Source organism: Rissa tridactyla, chromosome 1 (assembly GCF_028500815.1).
Source record: "Rissa tridactyla isolate bRisTri1 chromosome 1, bRisTri1.patW.cur.20221130, whole genome shotgun sequence".
Classification (NCBI taxonomy): domain Eukaryota; kingdom Metazoa; phylum Chordata; class Aves; order Charadriiformes; family Laridae; genus Rissa; species Rissa tridactyla.
This window is the reverse complement of record NC_071466.1, coordinates 205,105,281-205,121,800: the sequence shown is the minus strand read 5'-3', so window position 1 is coordinate 205,121,800 and position 16,520 is coordinate 205,105,281. Positions and strand designations below refer to the sequence as shown.

The 16,520-nt window shown below is 40.1% G+C and overlaps 1 protein-coding gene across 1 annotated transcript in view; it reads right to left on the bottom strand.

Moving 5' to 3' along the window:
• RELN (reelin) overlaps positions 1-16,520 on the bottom strand; it is a 293,644-nt gene that overhangs the window by 164,574 nt on the left and 112,550 nt on the right. Inside the window, exons 4-6 of the mRNA XM_054208749.1 lie at positions 12,040-12,110; positions 2,263-2,295; positions 994-1,072 (exon numbers count right to left, since the gene is read on the bottom strand). Coding sequence (XP_054064724.1) covers positions 994-1,072; positions 2,263-2,295; positions 12,040-12,110 — 183 coding nt within the window. The remainder of the gene's footprint in view (positions 1-993; positions 1,073-2,262; positions 2,296-12,039; positions 12,111-16,520) is intronic.

Below are 16,520 nucleotides of genomic sequence, written 5' to 3'. Positions count from 1 at the left end.
TCTGGCTTTATTTACATTGAAATGATTGCTTTTCCTCACCTCTTTCCTTGTTTTCCGAAACACTGTATGGGTTGGGTCTCTGCCGTCACTTGGCAGAGAGTGGAGGAGCAGAGGGGGAGATGCTGTCCCAGTGCTCTCTCACTGTGATCGGAGTTAATAAAGCTTCTGCCTGACCTGTCCTAAATTGTCCTTGCCTTATTATGCACATGGAGTCCCGAGATTCTCCAACAGCATCTATTGGTTAAAGAATGATAACAACCTGTGCTTGCTGTTTGAGGTGTAGACTGTGGTAATATGAAAAACCCTACCCAGGAATCCCATTGAATGGAAAAGACCTAGGAATTGGGAGTTGCTGTATAGAGCTGGGAAGGGAAGGGTCTTCCTCCTTATACAGTACAAAAGTTTTGAAAAAAAATTGCCTTTCACAAAAAAAGAAAAAAATCAACCTTAAACATTTTCAGCAGCTGAAAATTAGATGGAGGTATTTAATTCCAGTTAAATTTTTCTTTTGGATGATTTGGAAACATTTGATTTCGATTTAAAATGAGTTTTTACTATAGTTAGCTTCACCAGAAATATGTACTACATGAACAAGAACATGAAATAAAAAAAAAATGGAAAAAACAAAGTTTATTTATTGATATGCATTACCTTTTCCATGAAATGATGATGATTTCAAGAAACCAGAATCTTCATATAAAAATACTCACTGAGCTCAGCTCTACTCCCTTCTATTTTTAGATTAATTCGAAATTTGAAGTCAATGAGAATTTGTCACTCACTTCATGCCTTAGAATTTCTCAGTGACTCATTAATCAATTAATTAATAACCTAATATATTTAGGTCCCAATGGAGCAAAGACACACATAAGCTTATACCAATGTGAGCTGGGGTATCTGGGAATTAATATAATACAAATATTTCACTATAATAACCACAATGTTTTAATTTGCTCAAACGTGTATGAAGGGAAGCAGAAGCCTGAAACTCACCACATTGTAGGATTCAATTCTTGCTGATGGTAAGAGTCAAAGTCATCTCGTAGGATAATGCTGTCACTGTGCATTTCAGCTGCAAAGAAAAGAAAGCACTATATGAAAAAAAATCCAGTGTAATCATCCAGTGCTTTTTAAGTGCTGCCTCACCTAGAGCTAAAGTAACGCATTGTAAAATGAGGAAACCAGCTTTTTAAATTATGCTACTTACAAAAGCAGGGTTTCCTCAGCTACAGGTTTCTTGGCTTCCTCTGGATCATAGTACCACATAAAATTAAGTCTCCCAGTCCATCACCAAAGTGCGATGGCTATGAAAAGATGCAGTCTTCAAATACATACTAAGTGTTTTAAGACCTTTTGTTCCAAATTGTTGGTTGCTCTGAATGTGCAGAAAAAATCCTTTCGAATCCAGATTTTGGAAACACTGGCACAGGGAGGGATGAGGTGTCCCAGTGAGTGCACTAGTCAGGGAGTTCATTCTGATAACCGATAGGCAAAAATCCATGCACTCATTGGAATTGCTCTGCTCCTATCAGTGGAGCTGGCAGTAAAGGTCAGCTCATGGAAGGGATATAAACTGTGAGTTATGTTATGCAAATGTTTCTAACCTTGCAAGTCTGCAAGCTCTGGACTCCATCGTTCCCCCTAGATTTCCTGTATCCCTTAAGAAAGATGACCAAAAAAAAATCCCAAAACTTTGGCAGCTGTATTTCTATTAAACAGACCTTTTTCTACAAATACTTCCATTAAACGAATGAAGTGACTGCCACCTGCTATTCAAACAGAGCAAGGATGCCAAAATCTGCCCCGGATTAATCAATTTGCAAAGCAGGGGTTAATGGGTGCAGGGCGGGAGCTCCGTGTCGTGCTCTGTGCTCTGTTTGGAGAGCAGGAGAAGCAGCGCCCTGCTCCCCGGGTGCACTGGGACAAAACCTTCCTCCCAGTGGCCCGGCACTGGTGTGGGGGGGCTGTCCCACGCCGGGGGTTGTGGGTTCTCACGCAAACAGATGCTCTATCACAGGGCTAGGAAGAAAAGCTCTGCAGCATGATATACTCGCGCTGCAAGGGCTCAAAGGCAATAAACAAACAGCAATAAAAATCACAATGAAAAAACAACTAATCAGAATTAGACATAATTCAATTCGTTTTATGAGTCTCATTTTTATTTGAATTCCCCAGAGCTAGTTTCATATGACCTTATACATTGTTTATTATAATAAAGTTAGTGATTCTGAGTTTTAGTAATAAGAATGACAAATCACCTACCTAGGTGAGGATGGAGGGGAGCTTCTGTCGGGGCTGTGGAGAACAAAGACACGCAATGCATGAGTATCTTCTATGATCAGGGCTTAATTGCAGCATTAAAAATCGATTCAGCATAAAACAAATTGTACAGTACATGTTCTCTTAAGTCAACTATCCTGACAGTTTAATTATGAAAAATGTGATACACGCTGAAACTTATAAAAATCTAATAGGAAAGAAAAAAATAAATATTCTCTAATTAAAATAAGCATCAATAATGAATGAAAGACAGAAATGGTTGTACAGCAAGGTAAGAAAGATCACTTCTAGTCTAGGATTATGAGATATTATTAGAAATAATTTGGATTAAGATTGACTAAGAGAGTGGAAATTAGGCTGAACAAAAGAAACAGTCTAGGGGAGGTGAAGACGTCACGCTTGGACCCTTTATACTGCACTGGATGACATTTTACTAGGTATATTGTTGGGAGAAAAAATTCCAACAAAAAATATTTCTAAAGCAACAAGTAAGGCATTGACTCAGCAAATCACTGCATCAAACACTTATTTTAAAGCACATTTTCACATGCCTTGCTGAATCAATTGCCCAGTACGCCTTTGTCTTCTGGGAAACGGTAGAATATGGTGAAGACACACTGTGTGCTGGGGGGTGGTGTGTGAAATGGCAAAATTTCATTGAATAGTCTTCTCCTAACATTTTGCAATAGGAGTCTTGGTGTAAAATTACACGAATTAAAATAGAATGTATCTATAAGGGCACAGCTACATCAAAAAAATATGGGGGAGTCTAGAAGGTGGCTACACAGTCTGTTAGAGAGTCCATGGAAGTTGCTACATTCATGGACTTGCCCAATTTTAAATCCAAAGTCAGTTACGCCTCTTTTCACGGGGGCAAAGAGGGTGCATATAAACAAGCTCCCAGGGAGGAGGTACCTTGTTTGTTTCTCAGTACCTTGTCCACGCAGCTATATTTCTAGTGGTATTTTGTACTTTGGCAAATAGAACACCAAAAAAAGAGAATTTCTGAAGCCAGGATTCTTTTGATGATTCTGTGCTTCTTGTTGGCGCTGACCTAAATTGTGTCAGTACTCCTGATTTCTTCAGCGTATTTGCAAAAAATTACTGAAGTACTGCAATTTCTGTCACAACATCTGATGAATTAAAAATAGATTAAAAATAAACATAAAAATGAATGCAGCAATCTGTGTAGGGCCCTCACACATAGTCATTTGAATAGAAAGTCCAACACGAATCTCAAGAATTCTGTTTTTCTCTTCCTGCTTTCCCCCTAAACACTGGGTTTGCATGGAGGCGTGACATTCTGTAATGAAATGGTAACATTTCACGGGGAAGTTGGTGATTAAGAAGATTGAGCAAGAAACAACTGAGGTATCTGCAGATCAGAAAAGGATGGCAAGCAGCCTGGATTTAGCTTAAACAGAAACCTTTGATTTAACTGACTTACAAGTTGGAAGACCGACAGGTTTTACTCCATCCAGTAACCCTGTGTGTGTATATACATATATATAAAAAATATATATATACACACAGGCAATGCTGAAAACAACCACAGAACCACTGAAAGCTTTACTTCAGCAAGAGCAAAGGCATTCTTAAGAGTCTGATGCTGAATAGAAATTGCAGACATGCAGAAATATGAAATCTTTTTTTTTTCCTCTATGCTGCTAACTTGCTCCATTTTTTATACAAGAAACTTATCCGTGGCATCTTGTCTTCCCCAACAGAAATGCCAATAAAGATTCAAGCAATGGCCAAGACCTCTCATCATGACGGTACAAAATCCGGAGCAAAACAACTCCAATTGCACCTTAAACTTGGCACTGTCTCCAGGGTAACACTGGGCTGCACTGGTGGGTACTACACAGGGAAAGACTCCATTTGTCCCTTACAGTCACAGGCCTTGTTTTCCTCCATGGAGGCATGTATAAATTTCTCTAGAAAACTCTTAAAACCTCTTTGCACTGGAGAAACGGATTAAACTGGATTAACTGAATTATTTCCCAGATTGAGCAACACAGGCTGTCCTGGATTTTGCCTGTAGGAAAATAAATACATTATGGCATAGGATTTTAAATACTCATGGTGTTGTAAGAGGCTGCACTTAAAATAAGACCTCTGTCTCTGATGCTCTGTATTACCCCTTTTCATTAGTTCCAGTTCATCGCTAAGCGATGACACGTTGTGAACTCAGGTGTGGCTGAGAGCCACTCTGCTAGTGCTCATCTGTGAGGAGGACGGGTGTGTCAGGCCACGTCATGGGCAGACTCATTAGTCGACCATGCAAATTTCATTAGTCTTTGAGAGCAACTCAATTGAAAGAGACCTTCCTCTCCAACGAGAGCCGTTCAGAACTCAAAATGAAAACAAAGGTTCTCATTCATCCCAGGTCACTTGGTATCGCTTTTTGGAAGAGGCTTTCTATGAAAGACAGTCCCGCTCAGGTGTCCTGGTTTGAGGACACCACGACACCAAGATACACACAATTACTAATGATACTTTCTGAAGTTATTGTGCAAAATTTCAGCATTCAGCCAAACGGCACAGGTATAGCACAAACTCGGCATCTTTACATTTGCAAACTCCTTTGACTTCAGCATTTTTTAAAATGTCACTAGCTGTTAGGGTGACTAAAGAATACAAAATTGGGATCTGAGAATTCTTCCTGAAACAGCTCTTCAGTTATACGCATAGTATATTGCAAAATAAAACTGCTTACCAATAGGGAGAAATGAAGGAAATTGTGCAGATACATACTAGTGCTACTGACCACTCACTTCAAAAAATAAAGGTGGAGTTGAGTTAATCAAACATGAAACGTTGGAGAAAAGGTTGTTCTTACAAATAAAGACCTTATGTTGAGGAGGGGTTTTGTTTCCCAAATCTTTACAGGATCTGAGAAGCCCAAGCATTTTTGCCTCAGGTATTCCTTCATCTGATTTGTAATTCAAATTTCAGAGCTGAATATGACAGAAGACTGTGAAGGTACAGTTTAATGAGTGATAAACCTAGACTTTAATCTCCCTATGAATAATTTCTGGATTACATTTTATATTTCATTGCAAAACAGCACTGTGTTAATCCTCAAGTCTTGTAGTTAAGGTCCCCAAAATAATAGAAATTTAGAACATCACACAAAATCAGTTGTAGTAGTTTTAAAATATTTTCAGATCTGCCTTTTTCATCAATTTCATAGAATCATAGAATAGTTTGGGTTGGAAGGGATGTTTAAAGGTCATCTGGTCCAACCCCCCTACAAAAAGCAGGGACATCTTCATCTAGATCAGGTTGCTCAGAGCCCCGACTAACCTGACCTTGAACGTTTCCAGGGATGGGGCATCTACCACCTCTCTGGGCAACCTGTTCCAGTGTTTCACCACCCTCACTGTAAAAAAATTCTTCCTTAAATCTAGTCTGAATCTGCCCTCTTTTAGTTAAAAAACATTACCCTTTGTGCTATCGCAACAGGCCCCGCTAAGAAGTCTGTCCCCATTTTTCCTGTAGGCCCCCTTTAAGTACTGGTAGGTGTCTATAAGATCTCCCCAGAGCCTTCTCTTCTCCAGGCTGAACAACCCCAACTCTCTCAGCCTGTCTTCACAGGAGAGGCGCTCCAGCCCTTTGATCATCTTTGTGTCCCTCCTCTGGACCCGCTCCAACAGGTCCATGTCCTTCCTGTGCTGAGGACTCCAGAGCTGCATGCAGTACTCCAGGTGGGGTCTCACAAGAGAAGTGTAGAGGGGCAGAATCACCTCCCTCGACCTGCTGGCCACGCTTTTTTTGATGCAGCCCAGCATATGTTTGGCCTTCTGGGCTATGAGCGCACATTGCTGGCTCACGTACAGCTTTTCATCCACCAGTATCCCCAAGTCCTTCTAGGTAGGGCTGCTCTCAATCCCTCCATCCCCCAGCCTGAACTGATAAATGGGGTTGCCCTGACCCATGTGCAGGTATTTATTGAACTACTTATTTCAAAACAATATGGACTGTACAGTAGGCCATACAGTGTGGTTGAAGTGAAATGGAGTTTCCTTGTGTAACACAACAAAGATAAAAAATATTATATGGGGCAAAGCAACTATAAATTGCAAAAATGTAAAATGTTTAAAAATTAAAAAGAGGTATACAATATTTCAGACTGAGAGAGGGATAAAAAGGCCATCTTAGTTCATACTTTAAAACAGGATCCACTTTTTTAGATGTTCCTTGGGCACTTGTTTGGATGGTTTTAAATATAGAATCAGTATTTATGTGGCTCCAAAATGCATCTTAGCTTGAATGAGAATGTTGGACCTTTTTAAAAAAGTAAAGTAAATGAATTTATTATTTGATTTTTACCTAGCACCCTGAGTATATACAGCGCTTTATAAGAGACACATTGTATTAAGCAAAGAATGGAAATGGAGCTCAACAGATTTCACAATTGAAGAGGCATGAGCAAATACAATATGAGAAAACGTAAGGAAATGTAGGATCCTTGCCTTGTAAGACAAGGCGATCCCTTTGGTAAGGAAAAGCACAGAAGAAAGTACACAATACAAAGTGATTCAAAGGGAGAAAGGCCACAGTCAAACTGGAAGCGTGAGAAACTTGAGGAAAGTAATGGGGAATTCAGAAGTCAATGGGGTTATTGTGGGGCTCTGTGTCAATGGGATGGGGGGAGAATGAAGGCATATTTTGGAGTAAAAGGTTAAAATTTTCTGTGGATGAAGCAAGGCTACTGAAAGGTTAAACTGATAGAAAAATATGCCCTGTTTTGGTTATATCGGAAGGGAGAGAAATAGGAGAGAAGTGGGAAGGGATTGTCATCTTCAGAGAGAGGAGTTGGCATGTGAGGAGAGAAACAAGATTTGGTTATGGTCCTGATGTCAGTGGAAAAATAAGAACCAAAGTCTTATTTTAGTTTTTTCAGAACGTTGGACTTTTTTTTTAAAGTATAAAGGAAAAGTGAATTACAGAAACACAAATGCTCAAATGATCCCAGACAAACACTGTGCTCAGAGTTCAGCAGCCAGCAGCCTTTAGCTGTTGCTCATCACTTCATCGCAAACAAGATGTGAAGAGAGGTATATTCTGCTTTGCAGATTATGAAAAAGTCTAATCTCCTTGTCATTAGCAGCCAGATGAAGATGAAAAAGAAAATTAATGCTTTTATTTAGACTCCGGCCAATACTTTCTCTCTACTGGTAAACAAAGTTGCTATTGAATGATAGAGGCTGAGCATCCCCCTAGAGAGTGCCAGTGTGTTGCCCGAGGGCTGCATTATTCTCCCCGACACATAAGCCAAGGAACAATATGTCAGCTCTGAGCTCCAGTCTTCTCTTCTGTAAAATACTGCTCTGGTCAAGCCTGAGAGCCTGCAATCTGCTTTGCATTTGTTTTTCAGAGTGTTCTTAAAGCCATATTTACAAGGTCCAAAATATGCCTAAAAGGTCTTCCACAAACATTCAGGCGGAAGCTATCAAATAAAAGAGAGTTTGGTCCAATTCTCAGGATTTACTTTCATAAGGAGACATCTGTCAGATGGTAGAGTGGTTTCTTAAGAAAGGAATCCCAATCCTGTAATTTGTGGCATTGAGTATGGGATTGTATAAAATTCTGGGAACTATGCTGCAAGGAAAGATTTTGCAGTAGGAGGGAACAACATCCTTCATCTTTTTCATCTCTTCAGTTTTACTGTTCTGAGATTCTCCTCTAGTCAGTCAGAACTAAATTACATGCTCACAGATCTCCCAGCGTGGCTCTTATTCCAAAGAATTGGACTACGGGTCCAAAGTTACCTAGTCTACCGGGGAAATGGTCTCCTTAGCCCTTTAGCGCCTTACTCGGTTGGGGTAGAGGCAGGCAGGGTTGTGTGACACGAGTGCCGGCCGCATCCATCCCTGCACCACGAGCTGCTCCTCCCAGCAGCATCGCTGTAGTCATACAGACCTAAAGCCTTTGGAGTTCTACAGTGCAACGTAGCCAGGTCGGATGTTTTGCCAGCTCCGTTTTAATTATGCTCCTGTTTATTAATGTATGATTTTTGTTCTACTCAAGCCAGGAATAAATATGAATCAATCTGTGCAATAATAAGTCTACCTTATTTTCCATTTATTTTGTTAGTAGATCAACAAGTTAAAGAGATTGTTAATTAAAAATATTATTGGCAAGAATATTATCAGTCATTAACATTATTTGTCCTTAAAAGTGTTTCTAAGACATCTATCTTTTCTTGGCTTATACAGTTTTTGTTTTCTTGCCTATTTGTGCTGGATTAACTCTTTTGTCTGATAATTTTTATGTCTCCTTCAATATCAATAAAATTCTTATAAATTTTAAAAGCTTACACCAGTTCTCAAAGATCTCTCTAGCTTCCTAAAATATTTATCATATGCTGAATACACACATTTTCAAGTGATTATTTTACTTTCCTTGGTGTCTTTCCCTATGGTATCGTTCCTTATTCTATTTACATTAGACATGGGGCTGCTTGTTTGGCTTTGCCATCCCTTAACGCTGCCCTTTATCATCCTCTAATTCTCTTAAAAATAAGAACTACACTTTCCTTTCACTGCACAAATGCCATTAACTCTGTTAGGATTTACTAATGCACATCTGAGGGTGGACAGTCACAGTGAACATGATTTCTGAGATTCCTTGCTACTTTCACATCATGGTGTATATCCTTTGTACTAGTTATTATGAAGTCTGGTATCATCTCCAGTGAACACACTTACTAAGAAGACATCCTGTAATAAAACTATGAAGTTGCCCTGTGATTTTATTTTCTTTACTTAAGAGATCACATTGTTCACTACAGCATTTCAGTATAGCAATGTTTAGGGCCAGAAACAGACCATAACATCTCATTTATGTCAATCTACATTGCTGTTTCGCATAGATATCTTAATAATGTATTTGCTTCTAAATAAATTCACTAATTCGTTCTGAAAGAACCATTTGTTTATATTCACAGTCTTGATGAAACTCTGATTGTCTTCATGGAATAAAAGAAGCAAAGATTGCTTCAAAGAAAGTATCTTTTACTTGAATAGAAAAATTAATCCTAATAGTATAAGAGCTATAATAGCACTCACTAGTTTGGGGGATTAATGCAATGTGCATTGTCTGCTTAAGAAATAAGAACAAAAGGGGAGACGAGGTGCTGGAATGGACGGGAGACGGAGTGGTTGGCTATCTGCGTCAGAACTGTGGCTGAGCTACGAAACTAAAGGGAGAGAGGCCTTGGTGAGAATAAAAATCTTGGAGAAGGACCAAGAGAACCTGCGAGAAGTTTGCACATTGGTATTGCAGGGAAATTTGGTGACTGATGCCACGGCTGTCATGCACTGTGAACCACTCATAGAACAGGACCTCTGGGTTATCCTTGACTAACTGAAATCTGATGTTTGCAGAGTTACCACAATGACACCAAATATTTCGGAGAAGACAAATCCAGAAAGTCTCTGAAGCGACTGTGTATAAAATGAGGAGAATTGCTGGGAAAATCATGGGAAATACAGAAGTCCTGAGGATGCGGGCAACTACGACAAGGTGGGGAAGATGGAGGCCCTTTCAGGGAAGCAGTGCAGGACATGGCTATCAGTGGCCAGGGAGGAGGAGGAGGCAAAGGGACTGTCACAGCTGAGCAGCTAGTGAAGGCCCAGGGATGGCCCATCTCAGCATCTGTTATTCTCTACACACAACCAATACACAAATCCCATTTTCTCCTTGTCCTGCAGAGTCTCTGTGAACCCTGGTTCACAGCACGCAGTACCATAACGACTTACTGCTCTAACCAACATAAGTGTTACTAAAGCCAACAACACAAATTTGAGGTTAGGTTATGCTCCAAAATTGGAGAAATGTAAAGCAGAGAAGGGTGAAAGAATTACAGTTTCAGCTGTCAGCTCTCCTACTAAAATCTACTGGTACAGCATGTCTGAAGAAAGGACTGTCAAAGCCTGCATGGATGGATTTCTACTCACTAGTCTCTGCTTGTCATGGTATTTTCTTCTATCAGGGAGAAATCTTGTTGCTTTGCCCATATTCTCCTTGACCGTGCTGCCAGTTCTGACACTGATAGTCACATATTTCCTTTCAGCTTTCTTGCATTTAGCTTTCGTCGTGCTGGTCACTGCCAGCCCTCTGTCTCTCTGTAACTCTTCCAACAATATGTCTTTTACTTCCTTCTCCTTTCCTTACCTCTCCTGGCCACCACAGTCTGTCTTTGGCCACGGTGCGCTCACTACGCTGCCGCGCTTTGGAGAGTTTCATCTGCTTATGAGGCTTTTCACCATTTTATGCTGATGGCTCTGCATGTTGATTTTCCCCCTCTTGACTTGTGTCCATCCAGCGAGTAGCCTGTGTGAGATATCCTCACCGTCCTCCTTAGCACGTCCCAAATCACGACCTTGCCAACACTTCTGTTCCCAAATCCCCTTATACTAGCTACCGAAATACCACTCTTCTACATCCACATTACAGGGGTACAATTTATCTCCTGTTCTGAATACCAAACGCATTTTGGTAATTTCTCCAGATGTTTTTTCCTTCCCCACAGTAAAAATACCGAATCACACCTGGCCCAATCACCTTCCATCCAGATCATTATAACACTCCCTGATTGCTAGCACCTGTGTTACATTTTTCTAATTCGTTCAAAATATAACTAACTTCCTAGCTTGTTAGCTCACATCTTCAGTCACCTCTCTGAGTCCCCCTTCCTACTTCCCATTGAAATGTTAAAATACTGAAAACTCAGATACTGAAATTGAAAATGTAAATACTTTTCCCTCGTTTTCACGGAGGTAGTGTTCATATCTTACATGAAGAACTCAATATATGCTCCTGACATAATGTTCAACAGCTTCTGATTGCAAAAACTACTGCATAGATATTCCCAAAATCACAGGAAAAAAGAATTATAGCTCTAATGCCCCTAAAAGATGTATTTTGGGGGATTTTCTTGTTTGTTAATATGACAACATATTTCCAATTTTGAAATATTTATTTTAGACTCATTGGTGCATGTTTCACTGTCTCTTTTCACATTGAAATATCACTGGAATTTTGTGGAGAAAACTGTATCAGAACAGAAATTCCTTTCTCTCCAGTACCAAAAATGATGGATACCTTCTCCACTTCCCACTGTTTTAACGAGGCAGGTTCAAAGCAGTGTACTGTTTGTAGACAACAGCTGACAACAGGACATTTATTTTTAGGTTATTCATCAAAAGAATATATATGATAAGCTGTGCAAACAATTAGATTTTTAAAGTTTGTGTAAGTCAAACATTTTGTTTAGCTATAAAAGTGATCAAATGTTGTAGGTTACAGGCAAAAATTGGATGGCCTACTTTCACAAAATGGGAAGGCAGGTTCTTCACAAAGATATGAGAGAGCCGGATGGCAAAGCAAGCTTTTGCTGCAGGCATATTGCGGTTTTTGCTCTTAGTTAATACAGTGAGAGTTAAAACTCAGCTTGTGGTTTTGACAAAAAACAAATGCTGGTTGTTACAGGCTGGTTTCAGGTAAGTGTATAATGCAATAGGATTTACTTTAACTTTTGTATATTCCCCAACGTTCAGCAGAGAGGACAGAGGGGTTTCCCAGGTAACCAATGGGAAGTATGAAGCCAAAGTACCAGTTTTAAGAATATAAATAAGATCCTGATACTAAGTTTTCTATGAAATAGCTTTGATGATGAGTAACGCTGACACCCAAGTACAGTGGAAAACCACATTTACCAGATATTTTTAATATGATGGTGGCTCTTACCTCCCTGTTCACACAGCTGTTGTGCTAAGGCATCCTTGAATATAACTTGGCCCCTATGAGTAGCTGTAGCCCTGTGAACATAAAAAAGACAACAATTAATAATGTAGTATACTTATTTATATATGCATATCGATATGCATGACTAATCAAATCAGAAGTCCCGTTTTGCTTTCTTTCTGTGTTCTTCTTTCCACACCCTTTTAAATTTGTAGAATAATTCGTAGAGATTGTTTCTGTGCATAGCAAAAGAAAAGTTCCTAAACAAAATTGCTCGGCTGGTAATAAAAAGCACTGGGACAGGGACTGAATGAAGGTCATGAGCAAAAGTACGCATATCACAAAGCTAAGCGCATCACTCTGCCTGAGAAATTGTATCTGTCTCGGTGCAGAACAGAAGAAATGGTTGCAGAGCTGCTGCCCTGTGAAATTAATAGTCACACGAATCCAATAGGCAATAGCAATGGCAGTACTGTTATCTGCTACTGATAGAAATGTAGAGCTTAAATGGGTGTCCAGAAATCCTCTCTGGAAACAAAGTGAGAGACAAGTAAGGTCGCTGCCCCAAGCCTCTGCCAAACACCTCCAAAAAAAAGGAGACCGTACAACATTACTTGATACGCTGCGTTGGGTTTTGCTGCCAATTGAGTTGTTCTTTGTTTTTATTTCTCTCAGTGTCCAGACAAGCTAAAGTGGATTACTTTCCCCTTTTCTTTGTTTTTAAATCATCATTCTTTATCTTTTTTTCCCTCAAAGTAGGAAGCCCAGTACCTTCACACTGCCTGTCCTCTAATTGCTCACTTTCTGAACAGCGTACTCTTTTCTTTGTCTCCTCCAGTCTCAGTCCGTCTCCATCTTTGAGGAAGTGACATCCCTATAGCTGCACATAGAGTCTCTATACTTGAGGTCTCACCAAGTTTGTCTAAAGATAAATTATTCCCCATTAATGACCCACAGTTAACAGACCAGTTAATGTACCATGGAGAAAGATTTGCTATTTTGTTTTCTCATAATCAGCTAGAAATACAATGCCATTTGATTTGTTTTTCTCTTACAGACCTGTCGTGTTAATAGTGCTAGTTATTCTTTATTTACAACTGCTCATTTCTTCCCTCTCTTCTAAGTGTAGTCCTTTGCAACTCCAGTTTTGTCTTAGAGATTTCAAAACCTTTCAGTATTTGCCAGTGTTGCCTTTAAAGTCCGATTTCTTGCAGCCAAAGTTCTTCCAGTATCTTTCTACACTCATGCACACTCTTCATACATGTTCTTTATCCTTTCTCACTAATGATAATAATTAACATTAATGGGCTCAAGATAGATCCATATCAACTCCTTGAAAGAGCCTCTCGGTTCAACAGTAAGACATTGAAAGCTACTTTATGAGTGTGGTTTTTCACCTGGCTGTGTGCCCGCTCTAATGGATCATGCCTCGCTTCCTGATGAAAATGTCAGGAAGGACCATAAAGGAATGGTCCAAAAGGACAGTCAAACTGTATAATTTTTTTCTTGGCTACTAGGCCAGTTACACTGACAAGGAAGAATGACAAAAGTAACAAATCTAATATTAAAATTTTCATACACGGTGGATTCTCAAGGTAAAACCCATCTACAAACTGTCCGAGTACAAACAGGAGTAAACAAAAACTTCTCTGGGACCTAATTTGCTTCCTGCTCATTTAGAAAAGCTCTGTTTACAGCAATGTGTGTGTCCAGAAATGCAAAACTGTGGCTACCTGATGCTCCTAGGGCTTTTAGGTCACTCCCTTCCTCTGCTTATGCAAGGAGAGTTGTGTTGAGTTTTCCATCTGCTGGGACTTTCAGAGGCACAAGTAAAGCAGGAGCCTTGCCTCACCTGCTAGCGGTAAGTATTTCAGCCACAGTTCCAGGATCTCACATTACCAGTGTGAGATTTTGGTTGTAGTTCCTACCATGATGGGAACTATTTTAGGATTTCCAACACCGCTGTAAAATACAGCAAAATATCATGCCATAGTCCTTCATTAGCATGTCTTCATTTTCTCTCATGACGAGTGACCATACCAAGTACAGAGTAAAATAAAAACAAATACATTGCCCCAGGGCATAAAGAAAGGCAGGAGAGCTGAGACTTTCTCTCATTTAAAAGTACGAACTAAAGTCCTGTCAAACCTCTGTGGTGATGAATATGCAAGAAATCATGATCACTACATACATTACTGCAAATATCCTCGCAGGCATATACAGACACACGAGTCAGAATGGGACCAAACAATCTCCAAAATCAAACACGTGCCCAGGCTTCTTTAAGGGGACCAGATATGGTGACTATCTCTAGCAGACGAACTCGCAGGGCATCCCACAGCCAGCTGTAAGTCCAACCCAGCTCAAAGAGACATGGTTTGCAAATATGTTTCATTGTGGGAATTCCATGTTTTGAGCAAAAAAAGCTAGCTGACCGTGCTCCTGGGCACATACAAGAAAATGCCAGACCTAATGCCCAGAAGATATTTTGTACAGCACTCCTATCCCTCCCGCAGGCTGGCAGGGTGAGAGGGAGGGCTCTTTGCAGACTTACATTAGTAGTGGACTGAGACCTTCAGAGATGCTGTTTATGCAATGGCCCAGGATACGGTTCAGGATGTACACAACCACGACAGCAACCACAACATTCCTTTAAGAGGCAGATGGGAGGAAACTCTCAAAACATGGACCGCATGCAGAGGGGAGCTCAAGTATGTGTCTGAATGCAAACAAACATCAAATAATACCGATAATACCAAACTGTGTACTGTTTACTGGATCTCTGCATGCGTGTGAGAAAAAGGGGATTTGGGGAAAGAGCCAGCAGCCACTTGAATGATCTGCGTCTTTCTGTGTCTATCATCCCTTGCTTGATAATGCAGACTAGAAGCCAATTATTGCTGCTCCGTAGCAGGAGAGATCTGCACCCTGGGGATGACAGAGCCCTGCAGTACGGGCACCGCTTCCTACAGCCCACACTCGCATTAGCACGACGTTTGCAATGGGCATATGCATGAGTTCTGCACCGGGCCGGCCAGCTTCCCAGAATCACTACGGGTATTGCTTCTGTCAGTTTTCCAGTATTATCCGCTTGTTTTTCTCTGCGTTTATGCTTTATTCATGGAGCAAATGACAATAACGCAGGGCAATTATGCATGAACTAAGCTACCTTTAGAAAGAAGTGCAAAACGTACCTTTTCTGTGTTGTTAGTGATCTTGCTACCTGACAGGTGAGATTAATAGAACAGGATCATGAATTTAGCTTTTTCTCTTTTAAAAATATGTTACATATCCAAAAGCGTATCCATCCCTATGTGGACGCTCAAGTATAAAAACTACATAATATTTATAGTAATTCTAATAAAAATGATACTTGCAATGCCTGAAAAAGACTATACTAGAGAAAGAAAATTATTCAGCTGTTAATTACGGGGGTTTGTTTTCTTGACATGTATATTTATTAACTGATACCTGTGCTGTTTTTCAAAAGTTTCTGTACAGTCTTTAATGTAGTTAAATATTGCTTAGATGAAGAGTACTTACTATTAATTGGTGCTACTCCACACCAGTCTATAGTCCCACTCTGTCATTGTATGCTATTTATTTCCAGCTAAAAGGCAAGTGACTAATCAGATCTAACCCATCAGTCAGCCAAAAGGCAAGATGCATACTCCATGCGTCCCCAGAGGTAATTCCTCACTAGGAATGAATCTTTCCAAAAGGGTGAGGAAATAAAAGAAAAATGGGAGGCAACGGGAACATCCCGACAAGGTAAGTGAGAGCTTTGAAAGAAAAACAACTTAGAGGTAATAAGGTTCCTCTTTATATTAACTTCACACTTCCATTAGCCTAGATGTATTTGTCTGCTTGGGGCTATGCAAGAGAGAGAGGAAAATGCGTTTTTAAAAGTAGCAAGAAGAGATAAACTGCTGACAGAGGAAGAAAGAGGTCTGAAAGCAAGAAAGCCGTACCAGGTGTCAAGGCTCACTGTCGATTCAAGGCAGTACTAACCCCACGCTTCAATTACAGCAATTCTGTAAAGAATTTTGCTTCCTAAACCACAACTATTCAAGTTGAAATTGGGTGCCAATAAAGACTTTCAGCCTGTCTGCCACCGAAAAGCAAAAAAGAAATATGACTTGCTGATTCTCAATTTGAACTATATATAATCCACGTCACCTGTGGCACTTGAAGTGCCACCCTGCTCAAGTGCCAACAAGCTTAAAAATACTTTATTTGAGTGCAGTATTGCCAGCTCCTCTGAACATAGCCTAAGTAATATCAATTTGTCCCCTGTGCGATGACACAGATCGTTCCAGGTGATTTGAGAGAAAGAAATCCAGCGACGCTTGCGTACGAACCTGTAGATAGAGAAATGTGCCCCCATCCTCCTGTTGACAAATTCATTTGGGAGGGAGCTGGGAAGAGACTCTGGTTTTCTACAGTAAAATACCCATCTCATGACACCCCTAAAAAGCTTTTCA